We start from the raw sequence: 27637 nt of genomic DNA, 5'->3' as shown, positions 1-27637 counted from the left end.
TGCAGGCTCGATCCCTGGCCCCACTGGTTAGGGCACATGGAGGAAGCAACCAATCGACGTGTCTCTCTCACATCGATATTTCTCTCTCTCGGTCTCTCCCCTTCCTTACACTCTCTCTCTGAAAATGCCTGGGAAAAATGTCCTCAGGTGAAGATTAACAACAACAACAACGAAGAATTTGCTTTGCTCAATGAAACTACACCTGACCACGATAGGACTCCATCAAGTAAACAAGGTTCAGCGTTGGTTAGAGATTGAGCTATCGAGCATCGGCCAATGGGAGAACAAGGCACTGGCTCCCTTCTTAAGAAGTGTAAGATCTGCTGGGGCATCAATACAGGGAAACAGGCAATTTCAATAACCCGTAAGTCCTACCAGAGGAAAAGCTTCTATCCTGATCTAGTCCCCGGGCAAAGGAGGATGGGTGGGCTTTGGTCAAGAAAGACTCAGAGGGATAAATTAATGAAAATTCACCTGCGGTCTTACCTGTAAGAGCCTGTCATAGGGCTTTAAGCCACCGAGGTCTCCCGGTCCCGCGGGGCGAATGTTTTTGACGTACACGCCCTTCTCCAGCAGGCCATCTGCCACGCTGAACCCGAAGTCCTCCATGTCCGAGCTCTTGTACAAGGTCACCTGCAGCAGGAGAACGGTGGCGGGGACATTTTAGCCAGGTTGGAGACTGGGCCTGTGAATCTTCTTGACCAACCATCTTTCCAAACTCATTTCAATCACATAATGGATTTGTAATACATTAGGCAGCCCCCCCCCCCCCCCCCCCCCCCCCCCCCCGCCTTCCCTAGAATATCCTTGGAATTTGTAACAGAAAAATAAGGAGAAGGAGAAAAGCTGGAGAGGCCTGGCCTTCCTCTTCTTCTTTTTAAATAGCAGTTCCCAGGTACATGTGAGACTTGGACCAGGGCAAGCTGACTTTTCTATTTTCCTGGACAGCCCTCCAGTGCTGGGAGAGCCAAGGCGGCCCTCAGTCCTGCTGGACACCAGGGCTGAGCCAAAGGCCTTCCCTCCTGCCGCGCTCTGCCTAGGGCTGTGCTGGGTACCGGGCCCAGCGTTTCCTCCTCCTGTGAGCAAGTCTCGTGAAGTCCATCATTTTATTTGCTCTGGTGCCGCAATCATGACTCCAATAATGTTGGTAAAGCAAACAAACCAACAAAAACAGCTACAAGTGCGCCTGTAACAAACCCCTTGCTCTGGGCCCGGCTTCAGCAGCCGCCTCTGTTTGTGTGGAGGGCTGGGTGGAGCAGCTCGAGGCATTCCCCTTCTCAGCTGTGGGCCACAGCTGGTTCTCTCTACACCTGAGACCAGCTGCCGCCAGTTAAGCTCCCCCCAAGGCTCATCTCTCCACCTGGCCATCTGCAAGAGTTAGCCCAGTGTTCGGCAAACTACGGCTCGGCAAACTGTAGCTTGGGAGCCGCATGCGGCTCTTTGGCCCCTTGCGTGTGGCTCTTCCACAAAATACCGACTTCTGCACATGGGCCACGAAGTTTCAATCACACTGTACGTGCGCGCCCGCATGTGGTATTTTGTAGAAGAGCCACACGCAAGGGGCCAAAGAGCCGAATGTGGCTCGAGAGCCGTGGTGTGTGGACCACGGAGTTAGCCTGAGGTTCCTTCACTCATCCAATCATGCCTACTTTCATCAAATGGGGATTGAGTCCCCACCCTGTTCTGGGCACAGGAAACAGCAGTGAATGAGAGGGAAGAGCCCGCCTCCCAGAGGCCCGCGCATTGGTATGTAATGTTCCCCAGCACAGTGCCGGGCCCTGCCCGGGACAAGCTCAGCGCCTCACACTCATTTCACACTTAAAGGCGCCCACTGTTTGTCCCAAGGCTGCCAAATGCCCTCTGCAAAACCCTGTGCACACTTCAAGCCATGACTTGGGCTTACTTTTTTACCCTCGTGGTTTAAAAACATGCCTTTTAGTTTACTTTCACACAAATAATATGGGGACGCATTCTTGCAGAAGAGTAAAAAATTCAGAGCTGTACAGAGCAAAACGTGAAGATGAAAACTTTTAGAGCAGGTTTATTTTTTTATACCCAGTCATTTTAGTTCAGAGAGGTAGGACACATGGAAGGAAGCAGGAAAGTGGCCAGTGTGCGGATTTTTATTTTACTGGACAGAGAGCTAAAGCACCTGCTGGCTGGGTCAGCACGATTCACTAGGCAGCCCTAGTGGTTACTGCCATGTGGAGGTGAGAAAATTCTATTTTATAGAAGGTTAGTAACTTGCCCAAGATCACAAAGGTGAGGGATGGTGGGGCTGAGTTTGTCTGACTACAGACACGGAGCACTCCACAGTCGCGCAAAAGGCCTGATTTCATAGGTTCCAAGAGGCACTACTTTAATATTTTAAAATCTCTGAAATCAGACTGTTTTATTATCAATGGCACCTTAGGTGAAATAAGGCACGTGATATGTGCTGATACATCAGCATATACTAGCATATGGTTTTAAAATCCGAAATGGCCTGGTTTCTGTGGAAGGATCACTTCTGTGGCGTTCAGTTCCACAAAGATAGAGCAGCCAGCCCCGCTGTACTACATAAAAGACCGTGTGCGCCTGCGCGGATGTGTGTGTGGTTTAGAAAATCCAGCCTCCCCCCCACCCCCCCATCGGAATGCACCCTTTGATGTTTGGGGAGAAGTGCGTTAAAACTGAGTAAATGAGAACATGCTCTTCCCCTCCCCCCACCCCGCATCCCCAAAGCAAATCCCATCAGGAGTGGAGGAGACGATTTTCTTGGTGACTTGGGCTCAGGTGAAGTAGGGGAGGACGTGGAAGATGCCCCTTCAGGGAGCTTGAGAGGAGCAAGGACCTTTGGGATATTCATTTCCATATCCCAAATCCCTAATCCGGTGCCTGCCACATAGGAGGGTTGGTATTTTTTGTTGAATAAATTAGAAGATTGGTTCTGACAGTCAGTACTGTCCACCATAAGCTGGGAGTGTGAACTAGGCTGGGCCCCGACGAGGATCCAATGGCGCCACCTGGTGGTCACAGCAGGTGAGAGCACCTCTGACATTGAGCCAGGCCTGTCCCACAGGAGAGAGATGGATGGAAGGTTGAGCAGGAGATGCTGGACTTCTGGCTAATAAGGTCTGTGGGATTTGGCGAGCAGATTAAAACGCAAACAGAATGCTACCGTCGCTACCAAGCTTGTGGAGCAGATCACATGGACAGGGAAAGGAAGGCTCAGAGAGGGTTAGAAACCTGCCCAAGGTAAAACAGCAAGCAACAGAGTGGTTCTGACTGAGAAGTTCGGATTGCTCCATGGTACACTTCCTTAGTAAATGCTCATTTCAGAGAAGAATTTTTAGGCCCCTCTATAACCACGATTTGTCATAGGCCAAGGATAGGAGAGAAAGCTATTTTTAATTTTTTCCCAATTTTATCAAGATATAATTGATGTACAGCTCTGTATAAGTTTGAGGTACACAGAATAATGAATTGACATAAACATATTGGGAAATAATTACCACAGTAAGTTTTGCTAGGAGAAAGCTATTTTTTAATGAAAAAAATGTCAAACACATTCAAGAGCAGAGAGAGTAGAACAATGAATCCCCACATACTCATCACTCAGACCCAACAACCATCAATAGCTCACCACACTTACTTCATCCACCCTTCTGTTTTCTTTTTGGGGGTGGTATTTTCAGGAAAATACCAGTCCTCATGCTATTTCACTCTTACATACCTCAGTATGAACTCTAAAAAACATGAACTCTTCCTATGTAACCTCGATGCCACTAATTCATTTGCAAAATCAATTCTTACTCCTTGATATACTCCAATATCTAGTCCATAATACAATTTCTCTGATTGTCTCAAAAGTGGTTTTTAGAGCTGGTTTGCTCAAATCCGAACAAGGTCCACACATTATGTTTGCTTTCAATCTCTCCCCCCACCCCCCTTAAAATACATTTCTATTGATTTCAGAGAGGAAGGGAGCGGGACATAGAAACATCAATGATGAGAGAGAATTACTGATCGGCTGCCTTCTGCATGCCCCCTACTGGGAATTGAGCCCACAACCCAGGCATGTGCCCTGATTGAGAATCCAACCATGACCTCCTGGTTCATAGGTCAAAGATCAACCACTGAGCCATACCAACTGAGCTCTATCTCTTAAATGTCCTTTTATCTAGAGTATGCCCCCATCTTGTTTTCTCTGTGCTGCTGACTTATTGTGGAAATGGTGTCATTTGTCATTACTATGCTCTTTTATCCCCCGTATGTCCTCTAAATAGATGTGAGCTCTGGATGCTTGATGGGAGTCAGAGGGGGAAGGGTATCCTATATAATAAAAGGCTAATATGCAAATCGACCAAACTGCGGAACAACCGAACAACTGGTTGCTATAACGTGCAATGACCACCAGGGGATGCACACTGAACATGGCAGGCGTCAGCAGCAGGTGGCAGAGTGCAGAACATGGTGGGCATCAGCCAAGGCCAGATGGTGGAGCAGGTAAGCGGAGGTGCCAGACCAAGGCAGGGTGCCAGTCACTGTCATTCGGGCAAGCCTCTGGTGGTTACTGAAAATTCTTTGCTCCTGCATGCCACCATCCCGCCTGGCACTCGCACCCACTGCCAGCACCTGGCGCCATCCCCGATCACTTGGTGCCATCAGCGGGTGCGAGCGGTGGCTGCCAGCCCCAATTGCCCCTCAGGTCTTCTCCACCTCCCCCTGCTCCCGAGGGGCGATTGGGGCAGCAGCCCCCACTTGCACCTGCTGCTGGCGCCAGCCCCAACCACTCTGTGCCATCAGCAGGGCCATCACTGTCAGCACGTGGGAGCAGTGGTCGCAGGAGTGGGGATGCTGGCAGACAGGGGACTGGGGGCCGCGGCAGGAGGGGCTGGGTTGGGGCATGGAGGATGGGCCAAGACCCACCCCTATCCCCACTGCAGCCTCGCAGCCCACAATTCCTTTCAAGGTGCACGAATTCGTGCACTGGGCCCCTAGTAAAGATATATTACCACAGATGGACAGTGTGCTTCCTATGACATCTTGTCACTCAATGTCTAGTCCACTAGACATTGGGTTCTGGTGATGACAGCTCAATTTCTCCACTGTAAGGCTCCCTATCAACTTTTAATCTAGTGGTTTTATCCACTGATGACCTTGCTCTGAATAAATACTTTCATTAGGGCTTGCAGGGTGATAATCTTTTTCTAATCCTATAATATCTTCTGTATTAGCTACAATTCTTTTGTAAAGAGGACTTCTCCTTTCTTCAATTAGTGCTATTTGATTACTCTGAAGTACAGAGTTTGTACAAGAACGGCAAAGGGAATGCTAATTCTTTCCTTTTGTTCTTAGAATAGGAAATTAGGGCACTAAATACTTCCAATGGTGTCCCAGGGAGGGTTTTCTGGGAGGAGGAATGACTTTTGTTAAGTAAAATATCAATATAAACCTTTGATGATCAATTGTGTCATCATTACTTTGGATGCTCAAATTATCTCATCTTTGACCAAGGAGAATCCTTAATGTTGACTCCTATGTCCTTGTGATATGACCCATTTGTTATAACTTCTTCGCTTTCTAGCTCCAGCTGTCACAGACCCACTATGGATATTTCTTGTTCCCCATATGGAATCAGCCATACCTCCAAGGAGCCTTGATTGCAGAAAACATTTCTGGCTTATGTACCAGTCCTTCCCTCCCCTTCCCATGCTCCTCTCCCAAAGAGAGGAAGAGGAATGGGGGGATCAGGGCACAGAGGAGGAGGAGGTGAGTGGCTAATAGGATTGTGGCACCCTGCATCCTTCGGGCCCTGTTTCCTAGAGGGAGAAATCTCTCTGCTCAGGGTCCCTGCTTATGTGCCCTTTGGCTTGGTCTGTGCCTTGTCTGTGGGACCTCTTGTCCTTGTGCCCCCTTCCCACCTTTATTCCCGGCCACGTTCTCTCCAGTGACCAGCAGCACACCTGGGGCAGGAACCTCCTGGAGGTGAATTCCTGTGAGTCCTAGGGACCCTGTGCTTACGGCTGGTTGGGTACATGGATTGGCGTCTGCCCTGCAGACTCTGGGCCCGCCTGGGAGGGTTGCAAAGCCTGTACTCACAAGCAGCACTAGGAAGCCCACTTCTTTCTGAGTTCTGAGGCATGTTTTCCAGCACAGTGACCCTGAATCCTGGCACTGGGGGAACATTGGGCATGGGCCTGGCACAACAGTGACGTCTTCATTGCTCAGGTGGCCGGTGGTTCTTGGATGTCTGCTCCACAGCCAGGACCCAGGAGGGGCAGAAAGGTGAGTGGCAGCCAACGATGCCAACACTAGCCAGTGGGAATACATTCACCAAAGCATTACAGGTGGATGCTAAGCAGAGCCGATGAGCAGGTGAAGGGCACAGCTGTTGACCAAGAGGCTTCACTCTCCTAGGCCTCAGACTTGACGTGTCTCTGTGGTAAACTCTTCTGCATAAGAGGCAAATAAGCGGTTTAAATTGGAAAGTAACCTGTTTCTCTGGAAAGATTTCCTAAGGTGAGAAGAGACTGAATTTTAATAGCCAATTCTGTGGTTCTCCTGGAACTAGCTTATAAATAGCACATAATGAAAATGAAATTATTTTTAAATGACCACGAAAGATAAGATTCCAGAAATCAATAATTCACAAAACTGGGCAGCACAGCTGACTGCGCTCAAAGCAGCAATAATAAATTGTGCCAGGTAGCTGCCGCCCCCCATCCCACTGGAGGTTGGTGGTGGTTACTTCTGATTTATTTCCCGTCCAAAAATAATTCTAAGCATGCCGGGGGTTAGGCCATTTCGTTTTTGTTTTTGTTTTTGCACACATGCCTCCCTTACCCAGGCACTTTCCTACATGTGATTGCTTTTGATCTCCAACAACTCAGCAGCACATTCATTCCCTTCCTGCTAATGGGGATGCTGACTCTTGAAGTTGATGGACAGGCTGGTCCGGTGAGAATGCACAGGCTCTGGGATTCGGTACTAAAATATCTGACCTCATTAGCTGTGTTTGTCAAGTCATGATTTTTTTTTTTCTGGACATAATCTCCTAGCTGGTCAGGCAGCCTTTATCCATTTCCAGCGGCCCAGCAAGAAAAGATGAAAAGTGCTTCATGTCTGCTGATTTCTTCCCATAGAGCCCTCCCGGCCTCTCCATGGGCATCCCCGTACACTCCAGCTCCTAGAGCTCCTCCCGGTCCACCCCAGCCCGCATGAGCCAGTTCATCTTGTAGGGTCTCTATTCTGAGCAGACCAAAGGCTGCCTCCAGGGAACCTGGATAGATTTTTCTGTTCTAAAAGGGCCAGTGAACATGGGACATAACACTCCGGCAAGGACACAGCTCCACAAAGCCCAGTTCCCTTTGAACCCTTGGCCAGCATGTGCTGCAACTCTCCTAACCCTCCTGAGAACGGAGCCTTGGCAGGAGGCAGAGGGTTCGCCGCCATCCACGCTGAGCCTTGCCTTTTATTTCTATCCACGCGTCTGAACAATGTCCTCGAGGCAAAGATCAGAGACCTCCAGCTTGTGTTTTCAGTCTGACATGTGAGAGAAGCTTCGCAGCGGAGCCAGCTGTCCCCGCGTGGATGCTCAGGGCAGCTGGGCCTGCGATCTTCGGCAGGCCACTCTGAGTGACAGGTGTCCGCCGGAGCAGTTCCTACGCACTGCAGCCTCTCTGTGCTCAGCCCCCGTCCAAAGGCCTTAAGGACTTCTCAGAGGTGGTACTGGTCTTCCCGTCAATCACCAGGCATTTGAGTTCATTCTTGCAGGCTCTGCGGGGGTCGCCTTGTTCCTTCAAACCTGACAATTCCCGGAACAGCAGTTTTGAGAACAATCCTGCAATTCCTGGGGGGCTGAAAGGAAAAACAAAGCATGGCCTTCCCAGCCGCATTCTTCCAGCCCAAGAGGAAGGAGGCCATGTCTGTTTATGCCTCTCCAGCTCCTGCCTTTCAAGACTCACTGGGTCAGAGAAGGCAGCGGCTGCCTTCCCATCTGTGAGTCTCTGTTGGCAGAGGAGAAGGAGGGACAGCTGCTTCGCACTGTGCCTCCTGCTGCTCCCTGGCAGGGCCGTGGCACGGGGGTCGACAGTGAGACAACCAGTGTAAGTGTGAGCAAGTCAGGGGCTGACCGGCCCTCGGAGAGCTGAGTCCCAACCAAGGGAGCGCCCGGCTTTTAGGTCTGGTTTTCTCCATTCGTGCAGATCACCTCTTGTCTATCATTTCGCATCAGATCAAAGCGGCAAGCGTGAGCTCATTCTCCCAATTCTCCAGGCGATCAAGCCAAGCCATGGCAGCTGACGGACACCGCGTCCTCGTCAGCTCTGTCGCTGGCCCCTTCCATGTGTTCTGGCCGCCACCGAGCCAGCCAGCAGTGGCGGCGAGTCTGTCCCGGCACCTTTGCCCAGGAGGCTGCTGGTTCCTCACAGCACCGGCCCGCTGCTTTGGCCTTCATGCTCCCCTACCAGGTCTGCTCCGGCCTGGCTCTCCTCCAGCTCTTGACCCTTCCCGATTCCCTCTGCAACTTACTGACCTCATACCCTGCAGGCCTCTGTGGGTAAAACGGTCACGATCACAATGCCAACATGTGTGTAGGGGGCAGGGGGTGTTTCCCCCCACCGCCAAGCAATGCTGCTGCACCAGCTGGGTGTCCTACAATTCAGATCTGGTCTGACCCGATCTGCCTGAAGATAGTATCGGATCCCCCAGGTTAAGGGTCCCGTCCCACAAGGCTGCCCCTCAAAGCCTTCAGGTGCCAATTGCAGGTCTAGCTTATCACTTGGGCTGCTGACCAACGAGCTAGCCACCAGAGGTTCCAACAACCCCCTTCTTGGGTTTGATAATTTGCTAGAGTAGCTGTCAGAGCTCAGGAAAACACTTTACTTACTAAAATACCCGTTTATTATAAAAGATACGTCAGGAAGAGCCAGATGGAAGAGACGCACAGGGCAAGGTGTGGGGAAAGAGGTGGAGCTTCAAGTCCCCAAAGTGCACCGCTCTCTCCACATGTCCACGTGTTCACCAGCCTCTCCACTCTCTCTCCTTGTAGGTTTTACAGAGGCGTCCTTACTTAGACCTGCTTGATTAAACCATTGCCATTGGTGATTGATTCAACCTCCAAGCCCTCTCCCTTCCCTCCTCCTTAGGTGCTGTCCAAAAGCCACCTCATTAACACAGCTAAAGACACCCTTACGCTCTCCACACCCAGGGCATTCCAAGGGCTTTTGGAGCCCCGTGCCATGAGGACATGAACCAGGGATACACGCCTTACTATAAGTCACAATATCCCAGTGGGATTCCTGGCTCCAGCAGCCACCTGCTCCTCTGGGTGGGAGACCAGCCCTCCACCCACCCTCTGGGCCCAGGGAATTCAGGGCCAGGCTCCCTGTCCTTCAGGAAGGATAACAAGTTACAACTGACCAACTCCTGCTGCACTGAGTACGAACAGTCTTGACTGCATTTCCTCATTCCAGGGATTGCTGTGGCCCAACACTACAAAGATTCTCAAGCAAGGAAAGATCTCGGCACCCCACCTGGGGAGACAAGCCCCGGGCTGGACCATGATCACGTCCTACCACAGATCTGCTAGACAAGCAGCAGGGCAGAGCCACGCGGAGGGAGGTGGCCAGCAGGCTTCTCTCCAAGCACCTGGACAGTCAGGAGACAGGGTGACCCTCAGAGAGCTGCACCGCTGGCCAGATGACAGAATATCTTATAGATAACAGAGTCTCTTACAAGCTATAAACATATTTGATCACCACAGAGACATCAGGAAGAGATGAATGCTCTGCAGGCCAGAGCTAGACCCAAGGGAAGCTGGGCACACCTCTGAAGAGGGGTGGTGGTGGATCCAGGACGGAAGGGACAAGACACGTGGTCAAAAAGTGAGAAGTAAGGCACACTCCCCACTGTCTATCAAGCCTGCCCAAGGGCCATCCTTGTCTAGGGGTCGGCAACTCTGTTTGACTTACCAGTTCTATTGCTCAGAGCAGAGCTCAGACTCAAAGTGATAGGATGCAAAGCGACTTCTGTCTGGTAGAATGCAAATGATTCTTTTCCATTAGAAAAGACAACCTCAAAGGCTTTGCTATATTTCCCTGTAAGACACTGAGCATCTTTATTCTAAATTGGGAATTGTACTCCCACATTCGTTCCCTCCCATAGCCTGAGAATATGAGCATATCTATCTATCTATCTATCTATCTATCTATCTATCTATCTATCTATCTACCTACTTACCTACCTACCTATCTATTTATCTATAGATAGATATGTGATACAAGCCAATCATTTGCATATGAATTATGTTTTTCACATTTTGAAAAGTTGTTTTAACAGGAGCATAGACAAGGGAAGCTGACCGAAATGATACATCCTGAGGATTGTCAGGGTTGGATAATCATTATATAAAATGTACAACCTGAGCTCTTTCCCTGCCGCCGCGGAGTTGCGCGGAGGCGGAGGCTTGGGTGCGTTCAAGATTCGGCTCCACCCATAACCCACCGCCATGGCCGAGGAAGGCATTGCTGCTGGAGGTGTAATGGACGTTAATACTGCTTTGCAAGAGGTGCTGAAGACCGCCCTCATCCACGATGGCCTCGCGCGTGGAATTCGCGAAGCTGCCAAAGCCTTAGACAAGCGCCAAGCCCACCTTTGTGTACTTGCATCCAACTGTGATGAGCCTATGTACGTCAAGTTGGTGGAGGCTCTTTGTGCTGAACACCAAATCAACCTAATTAAGGTTGACGACAACAAGAAACTAGGGGAATGGGTAGGCCTCTGTAAAATCGACAGAGAGGGAAAACCCCGTAAAGTGGTTGGTTGCAGTTGCGTGGTGGTTAAGGACTATGGCAAAGAGTCTCAGGCAAAGGATGTCATCGAGGAATACTTCAAATGCAAGAAATGAACAAATAAACTTGGCTTTTGTTTATAAAAAAAAAAAAAAATAAAAAAAAATAAAAAAAATAAAATGTACAACCTGAATTCCAACCCTCATTCTACAATCCATGGTCCCTCAACAACATTCAGATACTTAGCTGCTCTAGTTTCACAGGGCGAGAGCGCGCTGGTCACGCCGATGCGGTGACAGGTTACTAGACACCCCCCATTTGCCTTTGGGTCTCATTCTGGCCCACATCCCCGCCTCTGGGGGGCGGGGGGAGCAGGAAGGGGCTCTGAGGCAGCTGGCTGGACCTCCTGTAAGTCTGGGATCCTGAGGAGACCTCATGTTCTGGGGTTCTGACAGTGCATGGCTTTGGCGAGATCTGAAGGATGGCAACTTCCCCAGGGAAAATGCTGTTTTTGAAGTCTCTTCTCCTGCTAATAAGCTGTCCCTCTGTGCTAAGTGAGCAAACCGAGGATCTGGGAAGTGAGGCGGCTGAGGACTGTCAGGCTGGGCCGAGCCTCAGCCTGCCTGGCGCTCCCTCATTCATCACTCCTCGCCTGAAGGGAGGAGCTGTCTAGCACAGGGGCAGGCAAAAGAAAAGGCTCAGACATCCAGTTCGTAGTTTTAGCTTCTCGTGAGACTATGCTACACTAGATTCGGAGAAGGCCTGGTGTGAGGGCACCTTTGATCTGGGCACCAACTCCTGATACTTGGTGAGGAAGAGGCCTGGGGCTGAATAAGCATGTGCTTCCATTTCACATTCCCGCCTGGGGCTGAGCCTGCTCCTCTGGGGGGGTGGGGGTGGGGGGCGAGGGTGAGGAGGGCTGTGGAAGAAGCTGCCATGGAACACCAAGAAGGGCGTCCTTCCGAGGAGAACACGCTTGTACTCTCAGGAAGAACGGAGTCCCCTCTCCAAACACTCAAATGCGTGGGAACCGCAGAGCGCACTGGCGGGGCTGGGCAAGTCGATGGCAGCAAACGCAGCCACAAGAAACAAACCGGCCTCCCAGTGACGCAAATGCCACCCGAAGCCGCCAGTAACAGTAGATGTGGGAATAAATATCTCTGCGAAATGAAAAATAAAAATAGTTGCATACAAATAAGCCATGTAATTTCATGGAAAAACATGCACGACAGAGCACAGGAAATGTCAATATGATTTTAGAAAGTCCAAATGCTCTGAATGTGGGGAACTTTCTACTCGACTGAAATTTTTTTTGTCTTACACTGTGCAAAGTGAAGCTGGACTTCATCTCAGAAATGGATTAAGTGGACACCAAAGGATATTCACGCTCAGGCGGGAAAGAAGGGTTATCAATAAACTGTAGTGAAGATCCCAGGCGCCTTACTTGCAAAGAGGAAGAATCTGCGATAAGCTGCAGGACAAACCAGAATTCATTGCAAAGATAAAACTCAGAAGTTCCAGGGCCAAAGATGCAACCTCATCTCTTTACCTCATCACCCAGGTGCTGCCTGGGACTTCACCGAAACAGAGGAATCACTGCTACACCCAAGGGAATGATACTCCATCTTTGGGTGCAACAGAATCCAATGAAGGGGTTGCTAAAGGGGAGATTATTGGCCTGACCTCCCAGAAAATGCCGGCCAGCTCAGTCTGGGTGGGGACTAGGAGCCTGCATTTGAACAAGCACCCCATGTCATCACAGAAAAGGTCAGCAGAGGGTCACACGCCAAACTGTTATCTAGGGCTGCGGTCTGCAAACTTGGTTGTGACCCATTAATAAGACTGAAAACCAGCTTCATGCGATCACATTTAAGAAGAAATAAGCAAGAAACAGAAGATGTCAGTGTACAAAATTTCGATTCATTCACATACGAATGTGGTGTATGTGTGTACTGACGTGTGAGATAAAATGATTTCAGACTGTGTGCCTCAGCCAGGACAGTCTGACAGGCAGTGGTCTAAGGGGACATGAGTATCACTTCCCAGTGACCCCCAGCCTGCCTCCCCCCAACAAAGTACTAAACCATCAGTCCAGCTTCAACTTCCTCCCCATCCACACGGGAAGTGGGGCTTCAGTTCTGTTTGTTCTCGAGTGTCAGGAAGGATGGCTAGCGATTTGGGCTCATGAGAAAGATGGACAACCAGACAACTTCAAGGAAGCCCTGCCAGGACCTGGTGGAGCCTGAGACACAGCAAATGACGTGAAATGAACGAAACCGCTTAGACTCTGACCTGAGTTCAGGATTGCTGAAGGTCTAAGGAAGAGAAGGAATGGCTAGGAAGACTCGGTGGAACATGGGCGCAAACAATGAGAGTCAGATGAAACCCAAGAAACTGAAAGACAAGCCCACACTTTGTTCTGCTGTGTGAAGGCGTTAGTCGTCCGTCACCAGGAGATGGGCAGCTTTTCCTTTTGTCTTCTCTCCAGGAATGGGGGTGGATACCTGCTCATTCGCGCCTAGCCTCCTGGTCAGCTTCTAGCGACAGTAAGCGATTGCAGGCGCCGGCCTGGACAGGAACGGCCCACACTGTTCTCATGGAGACAGCTTTCCAAGCACCAGCGGCCACGAGAAAGATGGCCACCGGAAAAGAACACAAAGGTGTTCAGAATGGTGTGTTGCCCATGCCCCCAGCCTCTCACTCAGCTCTTCCCAGCTCCTGGGGAATTCCTCCACCAGGGCCACTTAGAAAGTGCACCCAAGGGGCTCAGGGAACTGAAAACCAGCCCTCACCCCATGTGTCAGGCTGGGTACTCCATCTGGGGGAGTCTTCAACTTGAGGGAGGGGTGTGTTTCTAATTCCCTAGCCCAGTGGTCAGCAAACTCATTAGTCAACAGAGCCAAATATCAACAGTACAACAATTGAAATTTCTTTTGAGAGCCAAATTTTTTAAACTTAAACTATATAGGTAGGTACATTGTTATTAACTTAATTAGGGTACTCCTAAGCTGGTCTTTGCTAAAAACGTCCTCAATCTGATTGAGGTACGTTCGCTGAGGTCGACCCCTTCCAATTCTCCCATCCACACTCGTCTTGTATACTTGTTTCGTCTATCTCCTTTCATTCATCCTCTCTATATGTCCAAACCACCTCACCATACCTTTCTCAAGCCTCGACACTACATCTTCTTTCACTCCACAACGTTCCCTAAAATTAACATAATAAACTTTACTTAAAGTTTTAAGTCAACTTCACACTGTACGTGCGCGCCCGCACGTGGTATTTTGTGGAGGAGCCACACTCAAGGGGCCAAAGAGCTGCATGTGGCTCACGAGCCGAGGTTTGCCGACTACGGCCCTAGCCCCTTCTCTACACCATCACACGAGAGTAATTTTCACAAAGGCTTGGTGCAGGCTGGTGGTACCCAATGAAGGATCACTCAGGTCTGTCAACACGTCACTGTGCATTTCCAAGGTGTCAGCTAATCGTCCAGTGTTCAAAAGGCACCTCCAGGAGGAGGTCTCGGCTCTGAGCGAAGTGACTTCTCATGACCATTTCTCCTCCCGACCACTTCAACCCTGAAGGTTTCACAGCCACCACGTGGCTGGCCTATCAGAGCAACTGAAGTCACTTAGAAAGGAAGAGAGGCCTGAGATGTGAGCAAAAACCACTCGGAGAATCCCGTACAGTCGGCTGCAGGCTCCGCCACTTCACCAGGTCCTATTAGGTGTCACATGATGCCCAGCCACCGTCTATTTTTCAGAGTCTTATTTAGTTTGAGGTCAATTCAGAAGGAAGGGAAGCTATGAGGGAAATGCACTGAAGTGAAGCGCATTGGTTAGGTAAAGCTGGCCCACCCGTGTCTGTGATGGCGAGGCCTCCTGATCCACACACCGGCACAGCTTCAGCCAGTCCATTCCCCGCCACTCACTGTGCTGGGTCAGTGGAGGATGCCTTCGAAAAACTTTTCACAGGATCTATTTTCAGCACAGCCATTTTTTGACCTCAACTGTAACAATTTGCACATCCAATTCACCATCACTATCTGTGCTAAATGCAGCCAGTGCAGGAGGGGAAGGGAGACGGGCCTTTTGTATTGCTGGGCTATCGATACTTTTCCCTGGAGGAGACTGCTTTACTCCAGAAGAGAAGTGACTCTATTTTGTACTTGCGATTCCCCTGTCCTATAGATGGGGCTAGTAAATATCTGCTGAGGAGGGCTATTGTGAGGGGTATACACCGGTGACATGCAGCACACAGTAGGCGCTCTGTACCTGTTGGTGTCCTTTCCCTGGCTGCTGAGGGCGGGTGGGTCAGAGCGTGCTCTCCTCTGCCTGGGCATGGAGAGTTAGAGAAGAGGGCAAGAGGGAAGGGGTCGGGAGGGGCCAGCCCTTTTCTTGATGCAGCAAAATTAGCACTGACTATGCAGCTTCTGCAATTGAAGACCCATGTGAGGCCTTCAGACTCCTAATGGTACTGTCGTTAGTGTGTTAGGACGTGTGAGAGGGGGTGAAGGCCGGTGATCACCAGACAGACACATCCTTTCAGGGTAACTGGATAAACAACCTAATTTGTGGTAGTGACACCTGGGTCACTACCCTAAAACGTCAGAAACTCCTTCGCTTTTCTGTAAAGTTCTGTAGTTCCTCATAAGGCACAGGCTCCAATTCAAGGCTCTGGTGATATGTTGGAATATTCTCATTCTCTCAGCACATCATAGTCTTGACAGCCTTTACACATGCTTTTTTCTGTACTTGGAATGCCTTCCCACTCTTCACCTTTCCACTCCCCGCTTTCCTCCAGAGGCAACATCTGCTCCTTTTCTATTCCTCTGTAGTGGGAAGGGTCCACCCTCTGTCCTCCAAGACAACCTAGTCTTGCTTCTGTCATTGTACCTATCCCACCATCTTCCCACTGTCTCCCAGAATGTCTCCCCATTAGACTACTGGTATGTGCTTGCTGGGGATTCGCAACAGATTCTTTAAGTGAATGAATGCATCCAGCAATGGAATACCAAGTTCAGAACCCAACTTTTCACAAAGTCCTTTCTTTTACCCTGTGCTCTGTTGGCTGTAAAAGAAATAGCTACTTTTAATAGGTGGTTAGGGAAATTGAAGTCTTTAGAGCAGCGGTTCTCAACCTGTGGGTCGCGACCCCTTTGGGGGGTCGAATGACCCTTTCACAGGGGTCGCCTAAGACCATCGGAAAACACATATATAATTACATATTGTTTTTGTGATTAATCACTATGCTTTAATTATGTTCAATTTGTAACAATGAAAATACATCCTGTATATCAGATATTTACATTACAATTCATAACAGTAGCAAAATTACAGTTATGAAGTAGCAATGAAAATAATTTTATGGTTGGGGGTCACCACAACATGAGGAACTGTATTAAAGGGCCGCGGCATGAGGAAGGTTGAGAACCACTGCTTTAGAGGAAAAAAGGAGTGGCTGGACTGTCACCTCCTTTTAATCTGACATTTATTTGCTTTTCTGGGCAAGATAAATAATCTCTAGTTACTAGATTATTGACTACAGAGAGGGTCTTGGCTTTCAAGAAAAATGGAGTGAGATTGTACGTACCCTTATGCATTTACAAAAACAAAGCATTAGTTCTACAAAAGAAAACCAGAGACACCTCTCTACCACAGCTGTACTCGATAGTGGATCCACAAACACTGCCACTCACATATGCCTTATTTAAACTCTGCCGGCCGCTCAAGTTCAGCTCCGTGTGCCATTGCGGGTTTTCTTCCATGAAGTAAAGCGAGGCAACTATCGTAGCAGACATGGAACATTGCCAGGCTTACCCTTTCCAAACCCAAGACGTCTAAATCATCTTGAAGAGAACGTCATGTCCCTCAAGTAATGTAGCCCGCTACTGATAAGTCCAAAATTAAGGATTAAGCCTTCCCACATTATACCTCAAGCCCCTTTCAGTCAAGCTAGGAGCATATACATTTAGGAAAATCCTTCCTGCCCTTCCCCGTGAATTTGGAATAATAGACCAATCATCAAAGCTTCATGTGACACTGGAACCTTGAACTTTCGTAAGAAGATTTTTTGCCACAAACACATTTCTTTATTAATTCATTGCTTGAAAGCTAATTATCTCTGTTTTACAAAAATAATGTCTCAGTGTTGAGAGAACAAGCAAAGTCTCTGCCGGTCTACCTTTAAGCCCTGGCTTCCTTCCTTGGCTGAGACCGAAGTGCAAGGTCATTATCATGCTTGCATCAGGCTATGCACAATGGCTACTACCTGTGACCCTAAGGGAAGAGAAGAAAGCTTCCTGACCTTGTGCAGCTCCACCGGAGTCGGGGACATGATCTCCTTTATTTCTTGTTTCATTTTCCTCAGGGGGACGGACCTCCTGCCCACCTCTGAGGGCAGAGTGTTGCTCCGAGTTGTTTGGCTATAGTGTGGCCGCGAGCTGCTCCGTTCCTGGAAGCTGGCCTGTCGCCCCAGCTGACTGCGAGGTGTTGGGGCCTCATGATTCAAACTCATCGTGCTCCCCGACATGATTGTTGCCTGTGGCATTGACAATTTTCAGAAACAATTAAGCCACAGACGAAGGAAAGGGTTTGGTTGCTCAACATTAAGCACATTTCTGCCTCTGCCCAGTCAAAATTCAGTGTCTTCAGGGCATAACCAAAGACTGAAGGATGGATATAGTCACCCAAGTATGAAAATCTGAAAAAAATGCTTTGTAAGTGCCATTTGTAATGCGCATCTCAAATCCAATTTAAGTACTTAAGCTGCTGGGCTTATTTAATCAGATACCACCCCTGGCAGTTCTGAGGCAAATTGAAAAGCTCTAACATTTGCTTACTGTAAACTACATTTTAAGCATTAACTTTCCATTGAGTGGGCTCTAACGATGGGATTCACGAGGCAACCTCCAATGTGTCTTACAGAAATGAGCTAAGAACAAACAATGGCTATATGAAGGTAAAGTCAAATTGGTGAATCTGCCGGAAATCCTAGGAACAGAAAACAGGTTCCATATGCCGTGTCACTGGCTGCAACTCCACGTAGAGGTTTATAATAATGCTGATGCTAAAAGTAACAGAAGTGTAATCTGTTGAGTCCTTTGAATGTATTCACCCATTGAAGCCTCACAACAACTTTATGAAATAAGCACTGTTATTCCTCCTAATTTTACAAATGGGGAAACTGAGGCACAAAGAGGGTGACTTACCCAAGGCAAAATAGGCAGTAAGTGAGCCAAGGGCAGTACCTAAAGTCATAGATCAGGAGGAAACACTGCACAGTGGGTAGAGCTTTCATTTTTAGCTAAGGTTTTATAATTCCAAATTCGCCTGGTGTCCAACTATAAATATACCTCCAACAAAATTTTTGAATGGCAAATTTTAGTGCTCTTATGCACATATTTACATCTCTGTTGAAAGAGAAGAAATAAAAATATCCTAACTAGATCAGTTTTTAAATGATAATTTTGGAAAAGTGAATGTGAAAAAACCTTCCTGGTCACTGAGCATTAACGTGTGCTAAATACCACTTATATATATGTGTGTGTATCTAGAATATCATTTAGTTATTATATCTTCACATTTCAGTTAAGGCAGGGGATGCCTGGGTAAGTTAAGCAACTTGCCCACGAGTCTTGGATTGCAACCTTAGCAATCTAACTCCAGAGTTTATTCTTGACTACCAGGGTTATAGCTTCTCAGCCAAATATTATGTTGAAACATATAAAACTGACCTTTTTAGTCGATTAAACCCTAATATTTAATCCAGTATGAATTATCCATATTTTGGTTTATTTCAGATATATTCCTTCCCAAATAAAACTTTCAGTGACCAGCTTTATGGATATCCTGGGACATCCTTTTATTTTATGGCACTTAACTCACATGTATCATTTTTTGTTTTGTTTAATCTACTGTAACAGACAGCACCCAAGATTGCTCTCTGGCTGTGGGGACCATCTACCTATTATTGTATTTGCCTATTTAGGCTAGTTATTTGCTTTTATTAACATCTAATTTTTACATTCATTTTTTCGTGGGGCCAGCAGAAAACATGTTGGAAATAACATACTTAATCACTGCAACTGGGAGACAAGTTTGCCTTAGTCATGCAGAAGTTACAAACTGGTCTAGAAAGGGTTCTGATGGGAGCAAGGACATATTCTCAAAAGGTCTTTAGTTCACGTTGATGACTTGATTGCTTTGTTTAAAATGAACTTCAATGGAATCAGTGACATCTCTGAAGCAATATAACAATTAAAACACAAATACATGAACTACAATAAAATGTTAAAAAATATCTTAAATTTTCTAGGATTTTTTTGGGCTCCAAGAGTTATTTATTGGCTTTTTTTATTTTGCATAACTCATAATTTATAATTATAATTTCCTCTTTTCTACATTATCAGTGAGATAATTGGTATGTACAAACAACTTAGAAGAGATATATTCAAGAGTTCTCTATCTGACATTTAAACCTTCTTTCTGTATTAGACAAAAAGTAAAAGCAGTGTTCATTAATCAAACAAATGGCAAAAATAATTCATTTCTATTGGACATTTAGTAAGTGCCATGTAAGTATTAGCTCATTACAAACCCCATATTTTAAAGAAAGAGATATATCTGATAAGACATATTAAGTAACTTGTCCAAAGTCTTAGTTAGAATTTTTCTCTTTTGTTAAAACTACACATTTTTCAGTGCTTAAGTTGAACCTAAATTATTGCTAACAATGGGGAAAATGACTAGTATAATTTTCCTTTTCATTTCAATTGTAGTCATTTCAACTTAGTTAATCTACATTTGTTACAGTTCTAGTGCATTTTGACTTTTATAGTGGATATAAATTTCATATGTATGAACCTAGATCAAATAATATATTTTTTTGCATAGTTAGGGTTTGCAATCAAGGGATCAGAGTTCATTTAAACTAATAAATGAATGTGTTTTTGTGATAAAAGTGTAAATAAGACTGTAATTTACGGTTTGCCAATCATTCTTTCTAGGTGAGGACTTTAATTTCTCAGCCCATTTCCCTTCTGGATTGCTAATTTCAGAAGCCACACCTGCCTGAAGCTACATTAGAAGCTTGGCAGGCGGTTGCAGTATAATCTTTATGCTGATGGGTGCTGTTTTCACTGGATAACTCAATTTTGGGGTGAAAAACACATATTGTGTTTTATATCACTTGCATTTTACCTGATATAACAGAATATTAGAAGGATAGTTGCTTCTACAAAAAAGGATCAACATGCAAAAGGCACGTGAGCCAAACACATGCTTTCAAAAGCAGGAGTATGTTCAGGAATTGTGAACTGAGCTCATCCTTCAGTTTGGGCCCCTTTAGGAAGTGGTAAAAGTTTAAATAAGCCAGCCGATGCTTAAGCATTCTACACTTTTGGAAAGTTGCATGAAAAGGAATTAATTGCTACCATTTTAATGTATTCAAGTTTTATAGGATTATCCATCTCCAGGTCCTTTAACCATGCTCGGAAGCGGAAATTCATGCCAGGTAATACTATGATGTTTACAAATTTAAATTAATATTTTTGTTTATAATTCTCTTTGCAGATTCACACAAAATATCCACACATGCAACTGAGAAGCAAAATAATATAAAGATGAGTCATCGTTTTAAAATTGCAAGAGTTCCACCCAGTTTTGCCATTCACATTCCTTATGGTGACTTGGGGACCTCGTATGACATCAAAATAAAAATGAAACTTTTGCCACTTTATTTTTTACAGCTTAGAAAATTTAAAAGAACATAAAAGGAAATAGTCCAGGACTTCCCAGACCAAAGTGTGAGTACGTCAGCAAATTCATGGCTTTGATTAAAGAACTCGGCAGGAGTTCAGCTACGACGCTCCATCTCACCAGGACTCCTCAAGTTCACACTAAATTAATATGGGATCAGAATTTGCAATGAGCAGCAAAGCACTGTGTAACAGTCTGGCTGCTTAACCCACAGACCGGCCTTTTGCACCAGCTGCATCGCCATCTATTTTAAAGGAGAAAACAAAAGAAAATAAAATTTCCTCTTATGTTCCGCTTCACGATCAAATTAATTTCTGTACCAGGTACAAATGAAAACATGCCAAAGAAACCTTTCTTAAGCGACTAAGGGAATGAGATGCGCCACTGCCGGGAGACGGAGCTGCCTCCTTAGCGATTCGGTGGCAAACAGGTACAGTCAGGGTTAGCAGGGAGCAATGGCGGAAGCCACAAGTCAGTCAGCTCAGGTGGGGGTGGGGTGGAAATGGGGCAATCAATATACTTTTCACTGCATTGGATCAAATCAAATTGCTGTCTGGAAGGCAAGGGGGGCAGGGGAGGCAGCTTCACAAGCAAAAATATAAACATAAAAGGGTAGCTACCAAGAGAGTCATGTTTCTCACAGACACACGCCTGTCGGCTTTCTCCTGTGGAAAGGGGTTAAAGCTTTTAAATGAACTGGTGTGATAAATGCCAACTCAGAAGGACCAAAAATCATGAATGTAGAAACAATCAAAGTAAGGAGCAGGACCCAGGCTACCTCAAGCTCTCTCAGGATCCCCGACTGCCCGCAGGTCTCCAAATCCTCCAGCGCCTGGGACCAGAAGTTTTCCTCCTGCTCCGCCTCCGCGCCGTCAGGAGCCCCTGTGAAGCTGTCACCAAAAACAGTCTTGGTTACGGCGATGCTGCTAGATTTGTTTTCGTCCTGTATCCAGGCTCTCACCCCTTCATCTCACACACCCGAAAACCCCAGGTTCATTTTGGGTTTGGCTTTCTTCCGACTGCGGCCTCCAAACAGTGCTGGCGGGGAGGGCACCTTAGGAAAGGCTAGAATGAAAGGAGGCCCGTGGTCTTGCTCACTGAACTTCAGAGCGCTCGCGGCCACCGCCGAATGAGCTGCATGAACTGGGCGTTTGTGTGGGAATATCTTTCAGCTACTATAGCTGCAGGGGAGGAGAAGTCAAACTTTTCTCTGAGAGAGAGAATGTTTTCCCCACCCTACGGTCAACACAGTGTAGATCAGTGATTTCCAACCAGTCGGCTGCAAGAATTCTTAACACTATTTAGTCAGGGGCACTGACCTCTTTTCCCTTAGATCAGCGGTTCTCAACCTGTGGGTCGTGACCCCTTTGGGGGTCGAACGACCCTTTCACAGGGGTCGCCTAAGACCATCGGAAAACACATATATAATTACATGTTGTTTTTGTGATTAATCACTATGCTTTAATTATGTCCAGTTTGCAACAATGAGATTGGGGGTCACCACAACATGAGGAACTGTATTAAAGGGTCGCGGCATTAGGAAGGTTGAGAACCACTGCCTTAGATTGTCAAATACAAAATGACAACAGCCAACACCACAATAGCTGCCCGGTGTGAATAAATCAAAATGACACCTATTTTTTTTTTTTTTTGTCAGATTGGCAAAAAATATATTTTTTGGTGTACCAAAGAATTTTAGTAATTAGTATATGTGTGCCATAGATGCAAAGGGTTGAAAATCACTGGTATAGATCAAGTGCTATCATTTTTTATAAATTTCCTTAAAGTATTTTGGTAAGGAACACAATGCTAAAATGTATCTTAGCAAAAAATATGGGACCCTAAGTGTATCTTTTTAAAAAATAGAAGTTGATGTGAAACTACCTTTTAAATGAAAGGAGCGGGAACTAGTCACAGAGTGAGGCCACGGTCGTTAGAAGTAGATTTTCCCCACGTGCTGTTGTTTTCTTTAGGGGACACAGCGCTTGCCCTGCTGTGTGGTGGTGCCCAGGTTCCCACTGGGCAGGCACAAGTGTTAGAATCCTGCCACCAGGCCAGCATGGCCGATTCCAGCAGCTTCAGGAAGCCAATGCTGGCAACATGTGCCAATGGACGTAGAGAGGTTCAGATCTGCCCCCAAACACAAAGCAGTCGGGACAGGGCCACGGTAGATGAGCCTTACCCGCTGACCGTGGAGCGGTCCCAGTCTTCGTTACTCAGCCCCACATCCGGGTAAGTCTGGCTCCGAGGCTTAGCGACTGGGGACAAGCTCCCTCTCTGCTTGGAGCTCCTCCAGTCGTAGGTGTTGAAGTTGTATCCCGAGGCCTGAAAGCCGGGCCCTGAAACCAAGCACAAGGCATTCTCTTCTGCCCCTGAGGCCCTCCAGTGAGGTCTGCTTACCAACTTGTCTTTTTCTGTGGTTTCCATCGTTTGTTCAAGGCGGTTGACTCTGACGGAATTTGGGGTCATAAAGGCCATGAAGATAACACTAAAGTCTTACATTTTAAACGCATCCACACACATTATCCCAATTGATTAACAACATCCGTGAGGTAAGACCTTTAGACCCAAGCAGGAGGGGCCGCTGCGCTGGGCTTGTGCTTTGTGTAGCTCCTGCCCTACTCTATCTGGGCAAGAAATCTATTGGGCCAGGGGGATATGCCCAGCAGACTTATATCCAAGCCCTTTTAGAGCAAGTTCCAGAAAGTCAGAACCCTGGATTTCCTGCCCAGGCAACCTCCGAGCTATGTGAGGGCTTCTTACCCAAGTGTGACCTGAGAGTGGAATGTGCTACAAGATGTAGGTTCCAGACCCAAGGAGTGGCCAAAGGGGCTGCTAGTTGCAGATGTGTGGACAGAGCTTGGATATATGGGCTGTGGGCACAAATGTTAGGGACAGGCCTGAGGATGACTTTAGTCCAATGAGAAATGTCATTGTTAGCAAGCAGAGGGATCGAATAACAACAGCAACAACTGTAACAACAGCGAGCACAAAGTGGGTACTCATTCTGCGCCCAGAACTTCATTACGGGCTTTCTTTGTATATACAGCCTTTATGTATTCTTCTGAACCGTCTTTGAAAGTAGGTACTATCACTATTTGCACTTTACAGATGAGGATACTAAAGACTCAGAACAGTGGTTCAAGTACCTAGGACTATTTGCATAATTTCTTGGGGGTTCCAGTCACACGTTTGGGAGAATCAGTTTTCAGATCATCAAGTTGCATGTCCCCAAAACCGACTTGGCTGAGGAAGCACCAGGAGTCTGAGGTCTCCCAGCTCTCCGAGCCTCTCCCTCCCCTCTCACAGTTGTTTTCTGCCTCTTTACAAAGGAATGACATTTATCATCCACCTCAAGCCTTTGAAGGAGGTTGGGCCTGGGATAGAAATAATCTAGAGGTAACTGGGAAAGGCTTGCTCCTGCACCCTGCTGGTGTGGCTCAGTGGTTGAGCATGGACCTATGAACCAGGAGGTCACGGTTCCATTCCCAATCAGGGCGCATGTCCGGATTGCAGGCTTGATCCCTAGTGGGGGGCGTGCAGGAGGCAGCCAATCAGTGATTCTCTCTCATCATTGATGTTTCTCTCCTTCCCTCTCTGAAATCAATTAAAAACATTTAAAAAAGAGAAAGGCTTGTTCCTGAGGGAAGATATCTGAGGAGCAGAGCTTTATGTCAACCAAGTACAGACTCAGGCCAGGCTTTGACCTCTCCCATCCATCGGCCTCTCTGCATCTCAGAGTCAGAGTCAGAAGTGCGGGCACTTTAGTGTGTTTATTTGAATTGCAAATGAAGATTGACTTCCTCTCTGATGAGGAGTTAAGTCTGATTAGCTTGATGGGTGAGACAGTGAGGGATGTTTTTGGCAATTAGCTTATATAATGAACACTGTCTATGAATCTTGAGCTAAATTTTTGGCTCTGTACTTTGACATGTATTATAACATATTTACAGTAAATGGGAAATTCTAGTCTTTGCAAGTATTTAAATTTGGGGAGGAAAACCTTAAGATGACAATTGTAAATGTGTGATGGGGTCTGCAGCTTTTCAAAATTCCTCTGGGGGTTCAGTGGGAGAGCAGGGGCTCGTTGCAGGCCTGACTCTATAGCTTGTGCTGTAGCCACTACTGCTCCATCCACCCTTCAGGTTGTGACCTATTGTGTGTGTGTTTACATGTGTGTCCTGGATTGCAATAAAACATGGGTTTCTTACTGTGTTTAAAAACACTTGATAGCCCAGCACGTGTGGCTCAGTGGTTGAGCGTCAACCTATCAACCAGGTGGTCATGGTTCAGTTCCCAGTCAGTGCACATGCCTGGGTTGCAGGCTTGATCCCCAGCGTGGGGCATGCAGGAGGAAGCCCATCAATGATTCTCTCTCACATTGATGTTTCTATCTCTCTCTCCCTCTCACTTCCTTTTAGAATTCAATAAAAATAGATTTTTTAAAAACCACACAAACAACAACAACAACCCCTCCCCCGGCCCCCACTTAATATAGCAAATAGGCCTCGGCCTATTTTCACATCCTGTTAAATGACCGGACCATGGAAGATGACTGTCTCCATGGCACCCCTGCTTTGTCTTTCTCATTCATGTTCCCTCCACTTGTTAGCTGGCAAAGTGCCATCCTTCCTCTTGGCTACAGCGGGAGAAAGCAGGATGTCCAGAAGACAAAGCTCTGATGAAAGGATCTGATCTCAGGAGAGCGGGAGTGCCCACAGCCGCAAGATGGAGCATCCATGATGGAGGGCACTAAGGATTACAAGTCCTCGGAGCCGGGGAAAGATCTACAGTTCAATATCCCATTTTCTTTCCCGGATAACTGCAGGAGTGTGGCTAGCCACCTGGGAAGAAATCTTGCATGATGAATGTGCAGTTTTCTGTCAAAAGTGGTGGATGAAGGGGACACACACAAGTCCCTTCTAGAAGGGGAGTGACCAGCAACACCACATCTCTCCTGGCTCCTCTGACAGGCAATCTGTTTCCTCCTTCTGAACAACCAGCCCCCAGGTACAGGAAGTCTCTCTTGTTATGATACAAAAAGTGTTAGGCGAAGCCTGTACTTTCCTCAACCAGCCTAGACCTGCTGAGAGCCGAATGCTGTATGGTGGTGTCCTCCTGGGGTAACCCTTTCTGATCAGCACTAACCCACAGGACCATTCTCTTCCCCAGGGAAATTCCAACAGGTTTTAAACTGGGCAAATTAACTTTTTAAAATATATTTTTTTATTGAATTCAGAGAGGAAAGGAGAGGGAGGGAGAGAGAGATAGAAACATCAATAATGAGAGAGAATCATTGATTGGCTGCCTCTTGCACGCCACCTACTGGGGATCGAGCCCACAACCCGGGCATGTGCCCTTAACTGGAATCAAAACTGGGACCCTTCAGTCTGCAGGCCGATGCTCTATCCACTGAGCCAAATCAGCTAGAGCAAAATAACTCTCTTATTTCCCTCCAGCTGTTGTTTGTAAGTGGTTCTTGGTGAATTGGGCAGGAGGGTAGGATGAGCAGATGTGCAGCATCGTCACTAGACAAACGCCATACTGGCGGGCACATGTAGTACACCAAGAATGCGTTGTCTTTGTAAGCACTATTCAATCATTATTGCATTACAGCTGGGCAGGCATGAAAAGGGGATAAAATTTGAATAGCTTCAAATCAGGTGTAGACCCAGAAAACTGCAGCCTGGTCCACTCTATGCTGGCACAGGACTGAAGTTAGGAAAGTCCTGGGTTCAAATCCCAGTTTTGCTACTTTCTCACCCTGGGGGCTTGGCCACTTTGCCTCAGGGACAATGACACATGCATCACCAGGCCGGTGTGAGGAGAAGAACATATATGAACACTTATAAAAGTGCCCAGAACACAGTGAGGTTTTCATGAACATAGATGTCCATGACTTTTATTATTTACTATGCCATTCAACTTTTCAAGATCTCAGTTTTCTCATTTTAAAAAAGGAGAGCAGCCAAAACCTGCTTGGCTCAGTGGATAGAGCGTCAGCTTGCGGACTGAAAGGTCCCAGGTTCGATTCCGGTCAAGGGCATGTACCTGGGTTGCGGGCCCATCCCCAGTGGGAGATGTGCAGGAGGCAGCTGATCGATGTTTCTAACTCTCTATTTCTCTCCCTTCCTCTCTGTAAAAAATCAATAATATATATTTTTTTTTTAAAAAAAAGGAGAGCAGGCAAGGAGGAGAGCCTCACCATCACTCATTCAGTACGTGTTCGAGCGTTTCCCAAAGGTCAGGTACTATATGAGGTGCTGAAACGCAAAGACACTCTCCAACTGCGTGGCTTAGAATATGCATGGGAGTGAGAGAAGGAGACACAGTCATAGAAATAAGCATTCTAATAGCACAGAAATGTTATCTCTTTAGTCTGAACACACTGATTGCAAGAATGAAACCTTAAAATAGGTGGGAATTAAGTTCCTTTAGAGGCCAGCTGGTTGCCTTGGTTGAGAAAAAGTTAGCAGGCCCTGAGAAATATTCCTTTACACCAGGAATCAAAGTTAAAATTCAAAGAAGAAATGGAATAAATGAGGCAGCCCAGGTGTGGGAAGAATCAACTGACAGAAATATAGACTTCATTTTAACTGAATGATAGTACAAATGCATAAAATTAAAATATAAGCATGACATTGGAAACTAGATTTTAACTTCAAAATTGATAAAAGAAACACATTGAAAGATAGCAGTTCTAAAATTTATTTCCTAGGTAATTAGTCTTTTTATTTAAAATGAAAAACCTTTTTTCTTTTTTCTTTCCTTCTTCTCCCCTCCCTCCCATTTTTCCTTTCCTTTCCTTCTTTCCCTCTTTCTCTCTCTCTTTCCCTTCCTTTCACATCTAGGTTTTCATATCTGGTTTTATACTTTGTATCATAATGTTAGGTATGTTATGGACTAATTGTATTCCTCCAAAATTCATTTGTTGAAGCCCTCACTCCCAATGTGACTATATTTGCAGACAGAGCCTTTAAAAAGACAATTAAGTTAAATGAGGTCATAAGGGTGGGGCCATAGTCCAATCTGATTGGGGTCCTTATAAGAAGAAGAAATGTAGAAACATGCACACCAGGGATGCTCACACACAGAAGAAAAGCC

At 46.8% G+C, this 27637-nt stretch overlaps 2 protein-coding genes across 7 annotated transcripts in view; one reads left to right on the top strand and one right to left on the bottom strand.

The window, feature by feature from the left end:
* Window positions 1–27637, bottom strand: part of GRIP1 (glutamate receptor interacting protein 1) — a 669834-nt gene that overhangs the window by 3760 nt on the left and 638437 nt on the right. For 4 of the 6 annotated variants that reach the window (XM_036297634.1, XM_036297637.1, XM_036297636.1 and 1 more), the window contains 5 exons: window positions 22716–22872; window positions 21312–21423; window positions 21154–21198; window positions 17082–17315; window positions 487–633 (listed from right to left, as the gene is read on the bottom strand). In XM_036297634.1, coding sequence (XP_036153527.1) covers window positions 487–633; window positions 17082–17315; window positions 21154–21198; window positions 21312–21423; window positions 22716–22872 — 695 coding nt within the window. The remainder of the gene's footprint in view (window positions 1–486; window positions 634–17081; window positions 17316–21153; window positions 21199–21311; window positions 21424–22715; window positions 22873–27637) is intronic. The other 2 variants (XM_036297635.1, XM_036297638.1) reach the window with 1 other exon arrangement.
* LOC118649988 (40S ribosomal protein S12) lies at window positions 10410–10916 on the top strand. The gene has a single exon (XM_036297640.1). The coding sequence runs from the start codon at window positions 10493–10495 to the stop codon at window positions 10889–10891; it is 399 nt and encodes a 132-aa protein (XP_036153533.1). The 5' UTR covers window positions 10410–10492; the 3' UTR covers window positions 10892–10916.

This window comes from Myotis myotis, unplaced genomic scaffold, assembly GCF_014108235.1.
Source record: "Myotis myotis isolate mMyoMyo1 unplaced genomic scaffold, mMyoMyo1.p scaffold_m19_p_3, whole genome shotgun sequence".
Lineage (NCBI taxonomy): Eukaryota > Metazoa > Chordata > Mammalia > Chiroptera > Vespertilionidae > Myotis > Myotis myotis.
The sequence above is the reverse complement of the archived record's forward strand: the minus strand, read 5'-3'. Positions and strand labels throughout refer to the sequence as shown.